The 21,763-nt window shown below is 36.3% G+C and overlaps 1 protein-coding gene across 1 annotated transcript in view; it reads left to right on the top strand.

Annotated features, from left to right (window-relative positions):
* LRRC7 (leucine rich repeat containing 7) overlaps positions 1 to 21,763 on the top strand; it is a 518,594-nt gene that overhangs the window by 206,088 nt on the left and 290,743 nt on the right. Inside the window, exon 9 of the mRNA XM_053693367.1 lies at positions 7,038 to 7,110. Coding sequence (XP_053549342.1) covers positions 7,038 to 7,110 — 73 coding nt within the window. The remainder of the gene's footprint in view (positions 1 to 7,037; positions 7,111 to 21,763) is intronic.

The following is a 21,763-nucleotide window of genomic DNA, read 5'->3' as shown; positions in this document are numbered from 1 at the left end:
TTTGCAGAGCTTTATCAACTGGCTTCTATAATGGGTTAAAACAAGAGAACAGCTTTAAAGAGAGCTACAGGGATAGGAGGAAAAACAATAGTATGGTGAATAGTAACCCTGTTACTGTAATTAAAAAAAAGGAAACAGAACTTTAATTAAAAAAAACACATCAATATGGACAATATAATTGAAAATATTCTAATATCCTATAAAAATTATTATACTCATTCTACATAAAAAATACAAAAATACTAATATATTTCAAAACCAAGAACCCAATTGCAACATAATACTTGCTCTGACATGAGCTGCAGTTATGCTCGTAGCTCTCGACGGCCAGACTCTCCTCATGGCGTGTTTCGAGAGCAACACCTCTTCTTCGCCATGTTACTGTAGTAGTACTCAATAACAATGAATTATTTATAAAGCTCTGCAAAGGTATCAAAGTTAAAACCTGAAATTTCTTGTATAGTATCTGATATTTTATTTTCATTGAAAGGCTGTCTCTGTAATTGCTCAAAGACCACAGAAAGCCAACAACATAAAACTTACGATCCATAACTGAGTTCCAATTATTACTCACCTTTCAGCAAAAACAGCTATTACAACACGTGTTGGGCTTGAAAGTCAAAGATAAACGATTATAATTCAGATAGAGTGTACAATTTTTAAAATAAAACTTTTCAATTATCTTTTATTATCAAATGTACTTTGTTATGTTGGTACCATTTGTTGAAGAGCATACCTAGGTAAGCACAGAAGTCTACATATAACTTAAACACTATGGGGCCTATTTAAAAAATGTCTGTCCGACATGATCCAATCAGCGAACCATGTCCGACAGACATCGCTGAATGCGGAGAGCAATACACTCTCCGCATTCGGCATTGCACCAGCAGCTCTTGTGAATTGCTGGTGCAACGCCGCCCCCTGCAGATTCGCAGCCAATCGGAAACTAGCAGGAGGTGTCAATCAACCTGATCGTATTTGATCGGGTTGATTTCCCGCAATGTCTGTCCGCCGCCTCAGAGCAGGCAGACAGGTTATGGAGCAGTGGTCTTTAGGCCGCTGCTTCATAACTGGTGTTTCTGGCGAGCCTTCAGGCTCGCTAGAAACACAGCCCTTCAAGCTCCACCGGATCGCTTGATAAATGGGCCCCTGAATGGCAGCAGTATTATTTAGACATGTGCATGGGCAAAGAATGTGGTTCATTCAAAAGATTAATTTTGGATTTTTTCAAATTTTTAGTTCAGTTGAATTTCGTCCATGCAGGCATTTGGTTCGGATGAATATTGGATTCAAATTCATTACTGTTATTTCCAATGGGAAAAGCTAATATAGACAATATGAATACAAATCTTACATTATAGTATTTGAACAATTAAAAAAATCTTTCAATGTTAAAAGAACATCCAACTATGTATGACTAAAATACAGCATTTAGTGCCTAACATCAGTCATTAGTAACACTATAGCAGGATTAGACAGGGGACGATGGACAAATGAATTGCAAGACCCCCTGTACATCTTTACAAACAAAGGAGCTTATTTCAACCAAGGCTGGATTACATCACTTTATTGAACATATAGATAGATAGATAGATAGATAGATAGATAGATAGATAGATAGATAGATAGATAGATAGACAGACAGACAGACAGACAGACTGACTGACTAACTGATTGATTGGTTGATTGATTGATTGATTGATTGATCTATTGATAGATGAATAGATAGATAGATAGATAGATAGATAGATAGATAGATAGATAGACAGACATAGATGATCAGATAGATAGATATATAGATAGATAAATAGATGATATATAGATAGATAGATAGATGATCAGATAGATAGATAAATAGATAGATAGATAGATAGATAGATAGATAGATAGATGATCAGATAGATAGATAGATAGATAGATAGATAGATAGAAAGATAGATAGATAGATAGATAGATAGATAATTGATAGAGAGATAAAGAGATAATAGATCAAATCTAAGTATTGAACTGATAGAGATGGTGTAAAATATGTGCATTATATTTCCAATCATAAATGTTATTTATAACATCATTTTACTTTCCTGTATTATTCTTGTTTAGATTATTTCTTCTTTATACAGTCATTAAACATTTCCCAAAAGAAATAGTATTGTATTAAGCTGCATTACTATGTTCTATAAATGAGAAAATTTTTACAGTTTGAGGTGTTCCCTTGTTGAATAAGCTTTATTTTCTAATCAGACTTGTCTGCCACATATGCAGAAAAAACAGCTTGATACTATTTGAATATTAACATTTAGCTCTGTTTTGGGGCTAAACATTGGTAAAACGTTTAATATTTAAGTTTATAATTAGCAGTAAAGTGATTGTAAGAAGATATAAGTGTTGTATTTGAAATGTACAGTTCATCTCAAATATGATTAGAGACATTTTTGCAATTTATTTGGGTTTGCAAAAATGTTTTGTTCTATTGTAATCTTCTATTCTAATTGTATATTGTATTATAAAAGTCTGTTCTATTGTTATTCAAATCTTCTAAAATATTTGACTCTAAAAGACATCTCTGCTACAGCAATATATTTTTAATGTATATATGGCTCACTGCTTTTATGGCTATAGGAGGCCCTGCGTGCATATTTGTATATTTGTATCCTATGCATGATGCTATTGATGTCTTGTGACATCAGCTGTTTACATGGAGTAAAAAGTATTTTACTTTTACATCCCCAATGCGCCGGTTAAACCAAGGAGGATGATGACAATAGACCCTGTCTCCTCACAGCTAGGCACACCACCTGCCAACCTAAGCAGGGATAGGCAAGGTGTCCGTACACGGACACTGGTGTCCGTGACTAGCCCTTGCAGTGTCCGCCACAACCTTAGTATATGTTTTGATTGAATAATAGGAATAATAAAAAATATGTAGTGTGAATAAAGTTAGTGGTTTGTCAAGAGACTGCTAGCGATAATTGGTGATAAGTTATGGAATAACTAAAGCCTGAGTGAAATACTGGATGTGTATCTGTATAATAACACCCAGCGCTATATAATGACACAGTAGTGACACTGGCACATGGGTATAGCCAGAGGAGGGCTGGTTATAGAATCAGTGGTATCTGCATCAGTATAATAACACCAAGCACTATAAAATAATGTTTTTAATTTGAAATGTAACTTGGTGTCCTTTATTAAGGTCTGTACTTTGGAAAATGTCCGCCACAGCCTTTGTCTGTGCCTATCCCTGCAACCTAGCCACACTCCCATCTTCCGAGCCATGCTTTGTACCATGAGCCCATGCTTCACTAAACACTAAAGAATCCACCAACAACCACTATAACCCCACCCGTTGAACAACTGTGCTTCCATCTATGAGCTTCCTTGACTTAGTCCCCAAGTTCCTGGTCCCTACAGGGAAAATGTTTGCCAATTTGTGTAAAACTATGGTTCAGAGTATACGCTAAATACAAATGCAAAACATTTTATTGGAAATGTAAGTAGATTGTAAACATGCCTCTAATTATATTTACAACACACTGCTGTGCATTTCTAATAATTATTATATATATATATACATACATTTGGTGCTCTTAGAAAAAAATTAAAGAGTAATAAATACCAGGGTGCTGAAACAGTACTAAGTTAAATCACAAAAGTCTGTCTGTGTATGTATATATATATTGTTAGGAAGAGTGGTATTAGGGCGCACTGTTCATGAAATTAGTAGCCAATATATTACTAATAGTGGTATCAGAGTAATAGGTGTAGAGTGAAAATCAAAATATTGTTTAAAATAAATTGTTCTATATGATATATCTAGTATGAGTATTTGTACCAGCGGCGTTTGAAACAGTTGTGTCAAAACATATTTGCAAGTTATGTATTTGAGTAGGATGGTGTACCAATCAGATCAATTAAATATCCTGAAAGGAAAATAGTTTCCCTTTCTATTACAGATGAAGGTACTAGAAATTCACTTAATATGACATCATAAAATACACAAAGTTCACAGCTTTTTGTAGTCCCAAAGTTCAAGTAGATTATGTAGAATAAACAATGTAGAATAAATTGTAGTTTTATATCTGATCCTTATGCTGTAAATAAATGCCCATTTACTAGATGTGACCTCAATCCTATGAGGTAAGTGGGAAGCGTCTTTAATAAATACAGTTGTCCCCCAGCAATCTGGAAACGCTGCTTCTCTGCCTATTTGGTGTTGTTAGAAACACTGCTTTCCTGCTTCCTTAGTATGGTAGAGATTTCTTTCTCCCTCCTTTTGAATTTGCTTAGTTATTCCCTCAGCAGGTATGAAGCTGCATTTTCCATAAGCGTTTAAATCCAGATGGGGGAGCACAACACTAGGAAAAGTCAGATGAGTCTGAGAGATTCTGGGATCTTGCAAGATGGGAGGAAAAGAAAAGAGAAACTACAGGGAGTGCAGAATTATTAGGCAAGTTGTATTTTTGAGGATTAATTTTATTATTGAACAACAACCATGTTCTCAGTGAACCCAAAAAACTAATTAATATCAAAGCTGAATAGTTTTGGAAGTAGTTTTTAGTTTGTTTTTAGTTTTAGCTATTTTAGGGGGATATCTGTGTGTGCAGGTGACTATTACTGTGCATAATTATTAGGCAACTTAACAAAAAACAAATATATACCCATTTCAATTATTTATTTTTACCAGTGAAACCAATATAACATCTCAACATTCACAAATATACATTTCTGACATTCAAAAACAAAACAAAAACAAATCAGTGACCAATATAGCCACCTTTCTTTGCAAGGACACTCAAAAGCCTGCCATCCATGGATTCTGTCAGTGTTTTGATCTGTTCACCATCAACATTGCGTGCAGCAGCAACCACAGCCTCCCAGACACTGTTCAGAGAGGTGTACTGTTTTCCCTCCTTGTAAATCTCACATTTGATGATGGACCACAGGTTCTCAATGGGGTTCAGATCAGGTGAACAAGGAGGCCATGTAATTAGATTTTCTTCTTTTATACCCTTTCTTGCCAGCCACGCTGTGGAGTACTTGGACGCGTGTGATGGAGCATTGTCCTGCATGAAAATCATGTTTTTCTTGAAGGATGCAGACTTCTTCCTGTACCACTGCTTGAAGAAGGTGTCTTCCAGAAACTGGCAGTAGGACTGGGAGTTGAGCTTGACTCCATCCTCAACCCGAAAAGGCCCCACAAGCTCATCTTTGATGATACCAGCCCAAACCAGTACTCCACCTCCACCTTGCTGGCGTCTGAGTCAGACTGGAGCTCTCTGCCCTTTTATCAATCCAGCCACGGGCCCATCCATCTGGCCCATCAAGACTCACTCTCATTTCATCAGTCCATAAAACCTTAGAAAAATCAGTCTTGAGATATTTCTTGGCCCAGTCTTGACGTTTCAGCTTGTGTGTCTTGTTCAGTGGTGGTCGTCTTTCAGCCTTTCTTACCTTGGCCATGTCTCTGAGTATTGCACACCTTGTGCTTTTGGGCACTCCAGTGATGTTGCAGCTCTGAAATATGGCCAAACTGGTGGCAAGTGGCATCTTGGCAGCTGCACGCTTGACTTTTCTCAGTTCATGGGCAGTTATTTTGCGCCTTGGTTTTTCCACACGCTTCTTGCGACCCTGTTGACTATTTTGAATGAAACGCTTGATTGTTCGATGATCACGCTTCAGAAGCTTTGCAATTTTAAGAGTGCTGCATCCCTCTGCAAGATATCTCACTATTTTTGACTTTTCTGAGCCTGTCAAGTCCTTCTTTTGACCCATTTTGCCAAAGGAAAGGAAGTTGCCTAATAATTATGCACACCTGATATAGGGTGTTGATGTCATTAGACCACACCCCTTCTCATTACAGAGATGCACATCACCTAATATGTTTAATTGGTAGTAGGCTTTCGAGCCTATACAACTTGGAGTAAGACAACATGCATAAAGAGGATGATGTGGTCAAAATACTCATTTGCCTAATAATTCTGCACTCCCTGTAAATACCCTGAAGAAGGAAATGAGGAACAAGTATGATGCGTGGTGCAGTAAGGAAGAAATAGAGAAGGGTCTTAGACTCCTTTGAATAAATTACATCTGTAATAGAAAGGGAAACTATTCAGGATATCTAATTGATCTGATTGGTACACCATCCTACTCAAATACATAACTTGCAAATATGTTTTGACACAACTGTTTCAAACGCCGCTGGTACAAATACTCATACTAGATATATCATATAGAGCAATTTATTTTAAACAATATTTTGATTTTCACTCTACACCTATTACTCTGATACCACTATTAGTAATATATTGGCTACTAATTTCATAAACAGTGCGCCCTAATACCACTCTTCCTAACAATAGTTCTCTCTAACATTTGAAATAGGACAGTGCAGGGTGGGGACCCTACAATTGCCCTTATTTCAGGTATAGGGGCAGCCAGTTCATCCTATTACATTACAAATTATATTCCTCTCGGGGGGGACACCTAGCGCTGAATCATCCTTTTCTCTTCTAATACCACCATATATATATATATATATATATATATATATATATATACTGTATGTGTGTGTGTGTGTGTGTGTAGGTATACGTATATATACAGTATATATATATATATATATACGTAATTTAGGTGAATGCACTCTCACCAACAGTCCACATCCGCCAGGGTGCTATCAAAAAATTCTAGTATACTGTTGAAATAAGCACTCACTGGTCTTTAGCCGTCTGTGACAAACAAACTCTTAAATTTGTGATGTTTCAGGACAAAACACGGTCAGAGGAAGGGACTGTGTTTTGTCCCAAAACGTCACAAATTAAAGAGTTTGTTTGTCACAGACAGCTAAAGACCAGTGAGTGCTTATTTCAACAGTATACTGTACTATATATAATGTGTATATATATATACAGTATATATATATATATATATATATATATATATATATATATATATAAACACACACAAAATTTATTTTATTTACAATTTGTAATATTTGCATTATAATGTCATTTTAAACTATTATTTTCTCATTCCAGGTTTGTTGAAAAAACTTACTACTTTGAAAGTAGATGACAATCAACTTGTAGCACTACCAAATACCATTGGGAAGTGAGTACAAAATGTTTTACTGTTGAATATTCTAGCAGGTGGGTGGAAGTGTTTCTAGTATTTGATCATTATAAAATATGTTCATGCCCTTGAGATTGAAAGTATTTTAATCCTAGTTTTTTTAAAAGTTGACGAAGCAATATCTATATCTAGCTCTAGGCAATTATTGTAGATTATTTTTCCATAATCTAAAATATTTGGAAGTTTAGTAACCTTACATTTTGTTCGGCTGCATCAGTACATCTTTGCCGTATATAAAAGTTATCTCCGCATTCCCTTTTATCCCAAGTAGTTTAGAAAGCGATTTACATTCACAAATGTCAGCATTGTACTCAGCACTCAATACTACTGTACAGACATGACTGAATGAAGCTGTTGTTTGCCGTTTCTAAAGGATGAGATTTAATTTTTCTAGTCTTAAAGTGATTGTCAATCCTAGCATTTGTGAAACGCTAGGGTTGACTATTGGAACTAATAAAGGGGACTTTATTTGTTTTAAGCGTTCAACGCTCTGAGCTCAGGTAGCCAACGGCAGAACGCTGTTTGCTTGAGAGGTGACTTTTTACCTCTTAGCCAATAGGAAAATCCATATTGGCGCCATGTGGCGCCGGATTCCCTGCATGGCTATTTACTAAGAGGTGGAGACGTCTCCTCTTAGCGAAAAGCATCCTGCCGTAGGCTACTTGAGCAGCTCAGTGCATCGAACGCTTGAAATGATTTCTGCATTAAGTATTTTATACTTCATGAATGAAAACCCCCTTTATTTGTTCCAATGGTCAATCCTAGCATTTCACAAACGCTAGTATTGACAATCACTTTAAGGTCACTTGTTTTCCATTCAAATAAAATATTGTCCCCATTCAAATCAAGTAGAATTATCATGCAAAGTTCCTCATACCCCAAGTTAACAATATTGACTTATTGAGTTTGAAATATATACTCATTACATATGATCATCGGAATGTGTGTTTCTGATTGATGTTTAAACATTTTAATGATAAAATTACCTAGAATAATATAAAATGTTTAATGTTATATGTGATTTGACATTAAGGGATTGATTTATGAAGCTTTAAATACAACTTCAGAGCCCTTGTGGTGCACAGATATAAGTCTGCAACGGCAAGTTAAGAGACAATAGTCTTTAGACTACTTCAGAGGTGTCAGAGTTAAATTATATAGGACTGATCTGTCATAGGTGATTGGCAACCCCTGCTCTGGTGCCAATGGCTATGTGAAAGTAGGAGGAGGAGGGGTTGCACAAGCACATGATTGTGCAATAATAAATGCAAGCAGTGCCCTACCTCGCACAGAAAGTATTCATGGCTAGGAATCATGTCTGCCCCCTTGTTAATAAATGGAGGCCAAAATATTACATTAAAAAACTCATCTGAATTTGGACTTATTAGACATCATTAATACAGAATTTATTCACTGACATATTTTGCTTTTTGCTTTGCTCGTGTATCTTTTGCTTCTCTGAAGCTCTGTGAAAAACTTTGAGACGATACAGCAATCCAGCTGTTCCTTTATAGTTGTTTATTAGTTCTTTGGGGTATTTAACCCTTTCGTGACAGGGTTAAAGTGCCTACATCGGAACACCTGTTCCGATGTAGACAAATTGAAACTACGCGATCGTGCATACGATCGTGAGATTTCAATTATTGGATCGCATCTGGGGGGCGTCCCTACAACCCTAGGAACGCCCTCCAGACCGCGATCAAGTCCTTGAAGCACAGAAGGCTTCAGGACAGCCGTTTGTTATGACGTTCTATTCCGTCATAACGGCTTTAAAGCCCAGTCTAAATATGACGGAATAGAACGGCATAACGGCGTTAAAAGGATAACTATATGTCTCTGTTATATTGTTTACTAATTTGTACCAGTTCAAAACCAGGCTTGTCTTTTAAATTAAAATGTTTTGCACTGAAATTTTGATGGTATGGAATGAGATGCCGTTATTCAAAACATGCTCATTATTATGTAGGAATGAAGGGGCCTATTTATTATTGATATAGCGGATCATGTCCGCTGCACATCGATAAATGCCGACAGCATACGCTCTCGGCATTTATCATTGCATCAGCAGTTCTTGTGAACTGCTGGTGCAATACCGCCCCCTGCAGATTCGCAGGGGGTGTCAAGCAACCCGATCGTATTCGATCGGGTCGATTTCTGGCGATTTCTGTCCGCCGCCTCAGAGCAGGCGGACAGGTTATGGAGCAGCGGTCTTTAGACCGCTGCTTTATAACTTCAGTTTTCGGCGAGCCTGAACGCTCGCCGGAAACACGGGGCATCAAGCTCCATACAGAGCTTGATAAATATGCCCCGAAGAGTGCTTATTTTACCTATAAATCCTATGTTATGTAATTATCGACGCAGAACTGTCTTGTTTTCAAGGCCTTTTATTGTTTTCTGTTTGTTTTCATCCTTTCTCTGCATACACGTTTCTATTTCTTTCTCGTATGATCATAACCCAGTTACGGATTCCTTGAAGCAGAAGCAAAAATTGGATACAAAGATACAAAAGTGTCTTTGTCATTGTAGGCAGCCTAGTGAGAGCTCAAATTCAGCGACCAAATACAAAAGAATAAAGCTATGTACAAAAAAAGATTACATATATATAAAAAAAACATTGTCCTAAAAAGCTGTGAAAGGGACTATTTTTCATATATTCAGGTTAGTTTTTATTACATAAAAGCATTTAGTTTTTTTTTTTTTAAAAGCATCTAACGTATTTTGTTACAAAGAGATATTATAATCAAGGAGTAAGAGGCTTTTTATTATGGCCCTTTAAGTAGTTTGTTGTATGCATTTGATAAGTCGCGGACCTACGTATCCCCTCAGCACAAAGTGGTTACTAACAGCTGGCATACAGCGGATTGTGAGGAAAAATCTGGTTGGATTAAAATAGTTTTGTTTTTCTTTTTTTTTTTAATAAAAACACATTTTAATTATAAGTTCATTATTTTAAAAGTATTATAATTTTTTTCTTAAGATAATATAAATAATAGAATAAAAGCTCAATGATTTCTATTATTTGTTTAAAAGAACAAGTTTGAAATTTTAATTAAAAGGATACAAACCTTACATGTTATGTTGAAGTCCTACGTGGCCTTTTAAGCTATTCTAAATCCTTCAAAAATCTTGCAGTTTTGTTACTATGTTTCTTAGAAATACTGTCTTCAGTTTTAAGATAATTAGGTCATCATTTTTGACTGATATAATAACCAACTTAAAGGGACACTGAACCCATATTTTTTATTTCACAATTTAGATAGAGCATGCAATTTTACGCAACTTTGTAATTTACTCCTATTATCAATTTTTCTTTGTTCTTTTGCTATCTTGATTTGAAAAAGAAGGCATCTAAGGTTTTTTTGGTTCAGACTCTGGACAGCACTTTTTTATTGGTGGATGAATTTATCCACTAATAAGCAAGAACAAACCAGGTTGTTCACCAAAAATGATCCGGCATCTAAACTTACATTTTTGCTTTTCAAATAAAGATACCAAGAGAATGAAGAAAATTTGATAATAGGAGTAAATTAGAAAGTTGCTTAAAATTGCATGCTCTATCTGAATCACAAAAGAAAAAATGTGGGTTCAGTGTCCCTTTAACATTATTAATTGGCCAGACAGCATCATATTACATGTATTTATGATTAGTAGTAATTTGTGATTTATAAAACAAAATATATACACTGTGTATATTTTTTTCTATATGACTATATGGGAGAGATACAATAAGAACTAAATCAGTTCACTTTGGGGCAAATGATCTATAGCTCTCCGCTCTGGTGAGATGATCTATGAGGTCTCGTCAGTACTATGACTAGTGCCTCAAAGAATTGTATAACAGTAAATATAAGCTTTAGAGCTGTTTATCTAGCTTTGTAGGGTTTATGAAGGAGAAACACAAACATTGCGAAAAATGCTTAATAAAAGCCCCCAAAAATGTGAGTTTTTATCATCAGGTCCTTTGTTTGTTATTGGCAGCCAATGGCAGGGGCGTAACTACTGGGGATGCAGAGGTTCACGACTGTGACTGGGCCCTGGAGGTCCCCCCCATCTGCCTTCAGCACAAACTTAGCTATAGATCTCATTGGCAGCTTTGGCGTGCACATTGGCTCCTGACTGCACGTGTAGTCTCTGCAAAGGCGAAAAAAATCCTGAGCTCCCATAAATATGTAGATGGATGAGCTCTTAATTGATTGTCTGCTTTCTCAGGATTTCCCATTAACTCTCTGCACTCTGACATCACCAAGGGAAACAGCCACGATCCATTATGGCACTAGGGAGAACTTAACCCTGTGAAATACATAAGGCTTCAATTCTCAGTCAGTTTTAAAATAGTAAAGTGTTAAAAAGTTGTTACGTATGAATTAATTAGCCTAATTTTTACCGGAATTTCCTTTGTTTTAGTTTTATACTGCCCTATACATTCATTGCCTTCAAAATTGTACTTGCTCATATAAATCTTTATGACACTGAATTTAGTCTCTTCTTATGGCTAGATCTATTTTTATTCAGAATCGTGTTTATCCTTCTCTTGAATTTCATTTTCATTAAGAAATGTCATCTGTGTTGAGTGGTGTTTTAAACTAGACTGCAATCAGGAAGGGTTACACAGGTGCAGAGAGAAAACTGTCCCAGCTCTTAAAAAATCCATTGATTGCAAATAAATACATACTGTATGATACTCTAATTACATGCTATATTCACAATGATTCTTGATGTAAATAAACACATATGAAAGACAACATTGTTTAGAACAAAAAAAGGAATTTAGGGACATGTAAATATGTTTGCAAAATATTTCTGACATAAAATATATATATATATATATATATATATATATATATATACATGCATAGTATGTGCAAAGATATATGTACAAATTCTAGCATTAATAATCATTTGAAAAAAAACATGAGATAGGCATATCATGATTAATAGAAATACAGATACACATTAATTTATGTGAGAATATCATATATCAGATTTTTTGTATAACAAATAAATAGAAAAATAACTTTCTATGAGATATTATTGTTTGTTCAGGTATAAATCTAGCTATTTCTTGTACATTAACAGATGAAAAACAATAGATTAGCTTTAGAGAAATGGGCTTTTTCATGGACAGTAATGAAATGGTATAAATATATCGATATCGATGCTTCTTATTTATCAACAGTCCGATGCTCATCACGCCGTACTTGGCATTCGTGTTTTTGACAGACGTTTTAATAAATAAGGCCGTTGTATGTAGATTTGCGGCAGCGATGACTGGTGATGTCTGGCGAGCATATTGACTCCAGCGAATGCGTTGAGATTGACGCAATGATTAATCGGCCCCTATATCTTGATTGATCTTTTTTTAATACTGTGTAGTGATGCTTATAGATGACATGTGTGCACTTAACCTGTTGTGTCCATACAGATATGTGTGTATGTTTCTTTAAGGGATTTGAACAGGGACGTTATTAGTATAGTGGAATTTGAGCTTGTTGAGTTATTAATTTTGCTAATTTTTATTAATGTTACATTTTTTATCAATGTTAAAGTGGCAGCCATTAATATGCAGATAATAATCAAACAATAACAACCCCATAGTTAGCTAGAATGAGTAATGCAAAAACGACATAGTCTAACAAGTTAGAGCATGTTTTTGTATTATTTATTTATTTAATTCATTCATGTTGAAAAGGACAGTAAGCTAAACACCTTGAGATTTAAAAAAAATTAGTTATGCATAATAAAAATAAAATAAAAAAATTGCCCCCTTTTTATGTAATGTATCTCTGAAAACTGAGCAATTTATAATTCTCAGAACTTGGAATGCACCCTGCTGACCTCTTAAGGCTAACCCTGCTACATATTTGTACCAAATTGGCTTTATCAGATAACAACTGCAAAACAAAACATTTTATTAGACATATGCATTTGTTTTGTTTCCATGTAACAAATACCCGATAGACTGCACCCTGAAAATTTAAAGAGACAAATAAATACTGACAAAATTCATCAGTATTCATTAGTTTCCTTTAAATGGTTAAATACATAACTTTTGTGCTCTGTAGAGCCGCTCTGAACCGGTCCTCTTCTTCGCAGAGCCCCGGGGTGCTAATAGGAGTCGGGGCACTGTTAAGATGACCGGGCTAGCGCAACTCTCCAGCGCACTAAAGGTAAGTATAAAGCTACAGGTGATCTTTTTCACCTGTAGCTTTGAAACATTTATATTTGTTTATCAAAAAAGAATGTAAATGTTCTAAGAATATTCAGTATTTGTTTAATTTAAAACCAAACCAAATTTTTCACAGCTGCACTAACTTTAGCCTTGTTCTCTGTGGACTAAAGCTCAGATTGGCTCCTCCAAATAAGGCAAATTGTGGGAGGAGTTTGGTCTTTGAAAAATAATTGCAGTAAAAGGGATGTTAATTTGTTTTAAAAATGTTAAGACATGGAGGCCTATTTATAAAATGTGCGGATCAGGTCCGACAGACATCGCTGAATGTGGAGAGCAATACGCTCTCCGTATTCAGCATTGCACCAGCAGCTCACAAGAGCTGCTGGTGCAACGCCGCCCCCTGCAGACTCGCAGCCAGCAGGGAGGTGTCAATCAACCCGATTGTACTCGATCGGATTGAATTGTGGCGATTCCTGTCCGTCTGCTCAGAGCAGGCGGACAGGGTTATAGAGCAGCGGTCAGAAACACGGGCCCTTAAAGGGCCACTGTAAGTAAATATTTTCTATGCCTGTTACTAACTAACTACCCCAAATACGCTTTTTCTCAATAGCATTTCATTAACATATCTCTACCGTATATCAGAAATCTTGTCTGCAAATTTAATTGTTTTCCAAACCCACTCCGTGGGTATCCTTTGCTCTGTACCAATCCCTTTACAATACCTAGGTTCCAAAATGGCGCTTTAAACACAAAGTTATTGGTTTAAGTATTTTGAACACTCAGTGCTGAAAATAGTGGGCAGGATAACGTGACATCATTGGCGAATAAAAGATATCACTTTTAGAACTTTATGAAACTTTGTTTTGGAGAAAATATAGGTCAGTAGGTTTTAATTAATGTTTATTAACTTTAATATGTTAGTTGTTTAGCTTAAAAATTATAACAGAAAGTAATCCTTTAAGCTCCATTTGGAGCTTGATAAATGGGCCTCTTGGGGTAGATTTGCCAAGCAGCGGATGCTGCAATCTACCCCCGATGTTTTCAGCTCGCCGGAAACTTAAGTTAAGAAGCAGCGATCATAAGACCACTGCTCCTTAACTCGTCCGCCACCCCTGAGGTGGCGGACTGCAATCATCCCATTCAGATACGATCAGGATGATTGACACCCCCTGCTAGGGCGGCGGCTATACCAAAGAGCGCATCAGGGCAATTCCTGCAAAGAAGGTGTTAATTTGTTTTTAAAATGTATAGACTTGGCTGAACAACAGAAATGTCTTGTAGTACCTAGTGTTTAATGTTCCTTTAAATCTGAATAAAACCTCCTCTTCCTCATTTCCTGCAGTGGAAATTCTTCTGTCAATCAAGCTTCCCTAATGATACGAAGGGGCCAATTTACCATTCTGCAAATGCATCAGTTTCCGCGCGAGCCTTCAGGCTTACCGGAAACAAAAGTTAAGAAACAGCGGTTGTAAGACCGCTGCTCCTTAAAGGGACAGTCACATAAAAAAAAAAACTTTCATGATTTAAATAGGGCATGTAATTTTAAACAACTTTCCAATTTACTTTTATTACCAATTTTGCTTTGTTCTCTTAGTATTCTTAGTTGAAAGCTAAACCTAGGAGGTTCATATGCTAATTTCTAAGACCTTGAAGGCCGCCTCTAATCTGAAAGCATTTTGACAGTTTTTCACAACTAGAGGGCGTTAGTTCATGTGTTTCATATAGATAACATTGAGCTCAGGCACATGAAGCTTCAAGGAGTCAGCACTGATTGGCTAAAAATGCAGGTCTGTCAAAAGAACTGAAATAAGGGGGCAGTTTGCAGAGGCTTAGCTACAAGGTAATCACAGAGGTAAAAAGTATATCATTATAACTGTGTTGGTTTTGCAAAACTGGGGAATGGGTAATAAATGGATTATCTATCTTTTTAAACAACAAAAATTCTGGTGTTTACTGTCCCTTTAACTCATCTGTCACCTCTTAGGTGGCGGACAGCAATCACCCTGATCGCGAATGTGCAGGGGGCGGCATTGCACAAGCATTTCACACAAAATGCTTGTGCAATGATAAATGCCGACACCGTATGCTGCCGGCATTTATCGATGTCAGGCAGATGATCATGTCCGCGCGAAACTTGATAAATCGGCCCAATGTTTCTTAAAGGGATGTTAAACAGTGCTTTTTTGGTAAAAACAAATATGTTAAAGCAAAGTAAATATAAAAAAAAAAGATTGTGTAAAAACAGCAAATAACTTACTTGTTTTCTTTCAAAATGAGCACTTAGAAATTCTCAGTGTAGCCCCTTCCCCCAGTGTATTAGGAGCAGAGGATTTTCAAAACCTCAGTTTTTATTCAGTCAGTTCTGGGCACGAGCAAATCTGACTCCCTGTTATATAGTCTATTCACTAACCTAGAAGTTTTATGACATCATGCTAAGATAAAACTTCCTGTAAAGGCCTCCTCCTCCTTGTAGGGCTGTGATAGAAAGTACAAATGTAGTGTTAAAAAAAATAAAATAAAATGTCAAGGGGGGCAGAGCTAGCCGTTGAAGTGAGCAGACATAGTTTTCAGTAGCTCCCACTCATATTCACAATATAATGCTTTTTTTCTTGCAAACTCAATACTTTATATTAGAGCTTTAACATTTCAGCTGGAAACATCTGAGATCTAGGAGACAGTGAAATTAAACGGATCTTATAGATGGGAGTTAAGACGCAACGCTCCTATATGACACGGCCCTGATCTGGAGAAAAATTGAGCCGCCCTTACCAATCCATTGTTCTTTCCTAGGGAAGGAAAACTCGTTGGTCCGCTTTCTCGCAAACCTCAGGCAAGTTCACCTCAATTACTTAAGCTTCGAGACTGGACATTTATAGACTTTCCTTATTACATCAGCTCAGGGCTCAGGAATGGATAAAAATACTGGACATTAACAGCAACAGACGTCAGACCCCTTACTTATCTCTGATAGCTGCTTACAAGTCATTTTCATCTTTATTCCGCAAAGCTATGGAGTCACTAGACACTCAGGAAGATATTATCCTACAACACTTAGATGAACACTTTATGGATTTCAAACGGAGTCTACTTTCAATTTTGGAGCATGCCCAAAAGGCTCTCTCGGCCACTACAGTATGAGCTGCAGCACCAGATTTATAGAGCTCCCTCTTTGCCAGGGAGTGACTACCTTACAAGTTGAAAAGACGTCACCACAGATTACAAAACGGCTTACACCACACTTGATCTGTCTCACATTAAAAAACAGAGTTACAGTGTCAAGTAAGTATCAGCCAGTCAGCCTAAGAACGCTCTACATCGCAAAGACCTTAAAAAGACCCCCTACCTTTTCCCTTGTAGGAGTCCGGAGAAGCCAAGTGGAACTTCCATCACGGTATCCAATTCACTCTGAAGATAAATGGAGGCCAATCTATTGCCTCATTGTGAACATAGTTACGTCACCACTATTACTGCAATGGGTTCCTATACAGCATGAGGACAGTGTGAACTCAAATATTCCACATTGTGCAGCTGCCTACAAATTTGGAGTGGGTTAAAAATCACCATATCAGAACAAGTAATTTTCAGTTTAACCAGTTCCCTCTACTTATCCTTTTGAATCCTTGCCATTTTCAGGAACTTTTTTCCGCCTCCCAATCTATGTCTACTAACATTGGTAGAGTTACTCTTAAATATGTTTTTGGATTGTTCTGGTTAATATTTGGTCACCCTGGAAAATGTTGTTTTTATTTTTCTCTTTTTTTCATTAAGGTTCCTATCCTACTATATACATGTTTTATAGAGGTCTCAAGTGTCTAACATATTATACATCTATACTAACTGAATTTACCTATTTCGAGCAACCCTAGAACACCTTTTGATAGGTGAGCAATATTTACCCTAGAGTATTAACAACACTCTAGCTGGAGCACATGTATCCTTATCTTTACCTGAGCTCATACTTATTAAATGCTTAATGTCTGTATAACACAAGTCCCTCCTAGTTTCCTCATCTCTACTTTTACACATGCAGTCTTACTTAGGGTGCTGCCGGCAGCAGAGGCAGCATCATATCTACTCAAAGAGGAGAGACGAATTTTAGATAACTAGTACACAGCACAGGCAAGATACAGCTTAGGCGCCCTCAGTACTCCATGTAAAATGCTCTCCCTAAACATTCCTCAACTATTGGATGTCTTATGACATTATATATCGACAAATCTAGGAATGTAACTCAAGTAACAATACATATCCCTAGCCCTTTTCAAATACCCCCTAATAGGTAACAAGTCTCTCATTGTATGACAGTTATAGAGCAACTCACCTTGCCAGTTAAATGAATATTCTGGGGTACTGGCTTCCTAAAGTTCTCCTAGCCCCACAATCCCCTATATTTATATGAGCGACTTTTGTCTGCTGTACCCTTTCACCTAATATCTCACTCAAAAATTCAGCTCACCATACACTTACCCTAAAGTTTTTATTGAATTGTACGTTGATAATGTGGTTCTAAGTAACTACCATTTGACATAACATTTACGATACAATGGTTCCAAGAGTGACCAGTACAGTAGTTACTTCACAGCTATGTCTTAAAAGAAAATTGAGGTTTCATTCATGTTTGTCTAATCTTTTTATTCATGTTTCAAACATTTACTGTTATAAAGAATGTCTTATTTCATGCTTTGCATATACAGGTTGATATTTTTCCTTTGTCACTTCTAGTGTACGTTTTTGCTCTTTAGCTTCTTAGAGACTTATGGAGATTGTAAACTATATACATTCAGTTATCTGTTTATTGTTTCTCAGTTCGGATTTCCAGGCTTCGTATTTTCCTGACCATTATAATGTTGTTAGCATAACACGCATTCACCTGTGAGCGTTAATATTCTTACCTTAAAAGATAATGTATATATTTATTTATTATATGTATGACAAACTTTATATTTTCCTTTTGTTGTACCATAAAAAAACCTCAATAAAATATATATATATATATATATATATATATATATATATAAAAGGTCAAAACCATTTAAATAGATTAATAATACATATTGCAAATATTTATTTTAATAATAAGCAACTGCTTATTGATTTTTTTATTACAACAATGAAACAAACTAACATCCCTTTAACCACAGTTTTGCTATTCCACATGCTTAGTGAGTTCAGATGATATCAATAAGTACTGTACATAGCATTTGTACATATTATACAATTTTCTTTATATAGTTTATTTGGTGGTAGTGGGTAGGGTTCATATTGTGAGCCATATTACGGTTGGAGCTCTATTTAATGCTATTGTTCGAGCGTTAACTGCGCTAGAAGTAAGCTTTTTGCACGAGTCGGGTTGTGCTGGTATTATGAGTTCAGAGCAAACTGTTTTTGCTTGCGCGCTAACACAATGTGCATAAAAGGCCAAACTTAGGATATCATGTGCACAATAACCTATTCCTCCATAGAAATCAATGGAGCAAAAAAAGTGGAAACAAACCGAACAGCCTAATCGCACAGAAAAACAATCCCATATTCTTAAATGCTGTCATGAAAATATGAATATTTAACATTCCAATGTGTTTTGTGATACTTATTTGAGTAGAGAAACAGTTAAAGGGACAGTAAAGGTTCAGAATAATGTTATATAATTCTGCACACAGTGCCGAATTATATAACATTATTTAAGCGGTAAGTTCAAAAATGTAAAAGTATTTTCAGATTTTTCAGTGAACGTTGGACTCCACTCCAGGATCTACTGAGCGGGTCTTGAATATCCAAAGCCCTTCGCGGGCTGTCTGGTTAGTCACAGCATGCCGGGTCGCGCTATTGGAATAAATGTAGCTCGCTCCCGCTACTAGACCAGAGCGGGAGAGAGTTACATTTATTCCAATAGCGCAACTGGGCGTGCTGTGACTAACCAGCAAGCCGGCAAAGCGCTTTGGATATTCAAGACCTGCTCAGTAGATCCTGGAGCGGAGTCCAACGTTCACTGAAAAATCTGAAAATAATTTTTTAAGTTACCGCTTAAATAATGTTATAGAATTCTGCACTGTGTGCATTATTCTGAACCTTTACTGTCCCTTTAACAAGAGTTCTGAAGACACGGTAACCATTCTAGCATAAATCAGGATTGCACTCAATTAAACGCGTTTACTTTCAACTTGTAATATGAGCAGAAAACCTAATGAATGCAAACAGCTGTGATAAACCCCTTATCGCTCGTGCGTAACTGATAACGCACTCCTCGTAATAAGACCCTTTATCATTTATCATTTTAAAATGTTTAAAAAAAAAATTAAAAGATAAATTGCATAACACATATTAAGTTGATACATTTAGGGCTAGATTACAAGTGGAGCGCTAAATTATCGCATCTGCAAATGGGCAAATTTTCCCGTTTGGAGGCACACGATAATTAATCAGCCATTACAAATGGCTGGTTATTGCTACCATGAGATTGCGGTAGCAATTGGCGCTTATAAAATTAACCAGAGATCAGATCTCTGGTTAATTTTATAAATGTGCCCCAAATGCCCCCAAAATACAGTGTAGTATATTTTATTAAAAAATAAAGATAGCAGCATCTTTATTTTTTAATAAAATAACTGCACTAGGCAGTATTTCGGGGCTAAAGTTGGCGGGTGTGGGGTGTTAAAAAAAACGGCACTGAAAAGTGCATTTACATTGTGATTAAATCACAGTTTGAAAGGACTATGGTGCCGATTTATCAATGTCTGTCCGTCATGATACGCTGTAGTGTATCATGTCCGACAGACATTGCTGAATCCCAACAGCATAGGCTGTAGGCATTTAACATTGCACAAGCAGTTCATAAGAACTGCTTGTGCAATGCTGCCCCCTGAAGATTCACGGCCAATCAGCCGCTAGCAGGGGGTGTCAATCAGCCCGATTGTATATGATCTTGTGGACTGCAGACCACAGCCTCAGAGGCAGTTATGGACAAGTTATAACTGCGGTTTCCGATGAGCCTGAAGGCTCACGCGGAAATAGGGGCATCAAGCTCCATTCGGAGCTTGATAATTCGGCCCCAAGAACTTTATTGATCTTTATTAATTATGTGTAGCGATGCTTATAGACGACATGTGTGCACTTTACCTGTTGTGTCCATACAGATATGTTTGTATGTTTCTTTAAGGGATTTGAAAAGGAACATTATTAGTACAGTGGCATATGAGTCTGTTGAGTTATTGATTTTGCTAATTTTTATTAATGTTAAAATGCTTATTAATAGCTTTGAATTAAAATGGCTGACTATGATCACGTTGACATTGAAAACTGTTCAGTGGCAGCCGTTAATATGCAGAGAATAATCAAATAATAACAATTCCATAGTTATCCAGGAAAGTGATGCAAAAATGACATGGTCTAACAAATTGTTAAAAAAATTAGTAATGCATAATAAATAACTTTGCAAACTATTTTTATTGTTTATTTTATTGTTTTACTGTGTGTTGCCAGTATATATATATATATATATATATATATATATATATATACTTATATACATATATATTTATGTGTTAATGTGTGTATATACAATATTAACACATAAATTTATATGTATATAATCATATACATATATATTTAAATTTGCTGCCATCGCTGCGCAACTTTCCCCCTTCGCTGCCTCCCAGCAATGCGAGTGCAAGCTCACAGTCGTATTGCTGACAATTTGTAATACGAGTGCACATTAGCGTGCGCAGGTATTACACAGTGGAGCGCAAATATTGCTTTCATGAAAGCGATATTTAGCGCTCCACTTGTAATCTGGCCCTTCATTTTTTACTTCACAAACCATAACACAAGCAAATGCTACCTGCTATAACACATTCTAATTTTTATAAGCTAATATTAAACTATGTTAATATTTCTCCTTTGAGTCACTGCATTTCGTACAATACCTCTTTCCCTCATACTGTATAATGCCTTATATTTTTCAGTATGGACATACAGCGTATTATCAATACCTTAGCGGGTTATTCACTAAACCCCTGGAAACATTAACCTCACAGTATCAGCTGTTTACTTAAAGTACAAATGCTGTGAACTAAAAATCTACTGTAGTTTAATAAGAAATCCCCTTAGATCTCAATTTTATGAAAAGCAATTCCAAAAGAACTGTACTTGACAGAATAGAGATTGCAGTTCTTATATGTTATGAAAAACAAATAAAAATATATGACTCATACGAGTCTCACTTATTATGCTCTACGCTCCCTTTTTGGAGCCTAACGCACTGAAAACCCAGCCATTCTGTGAACTCTAAATACCAGCGGTATTTAAAAGGTGCGTGGGAAAAAAAGCATGCGTAGCTAACACACCCCTTTGGCCGCAGAACTCTAAATCTAGGCGTTAGGGTTTATTTTACAGGTAAGTATTTAGTTTTAAATAGGAATAATTTATTAAAGTATAGTGTAGTGTTAGGTGTAATTGTAACTTAGGGTA

The sequence above is a fragment of the Bombina bombina genome, chromosome 10 (assembly GCF_027579735.1).
Source record: "Bombina bombina isolate aBomBom1 chromosome 10, aBomBom1.pri, whole genome shotgun sequence".
Classification (NCBI taxonomy): domain Eukaryota; kingdom Metazoa; phylum Chordata; class Amphibia; order Anura; family Bombinatoridae; genus Bombina; species Bombina bombina.
The sequence above is the reverse complement of the archived record's forward strand: the minus strand, read 5'-3'. Positions and strand labels throughout refer to the sequence as shown.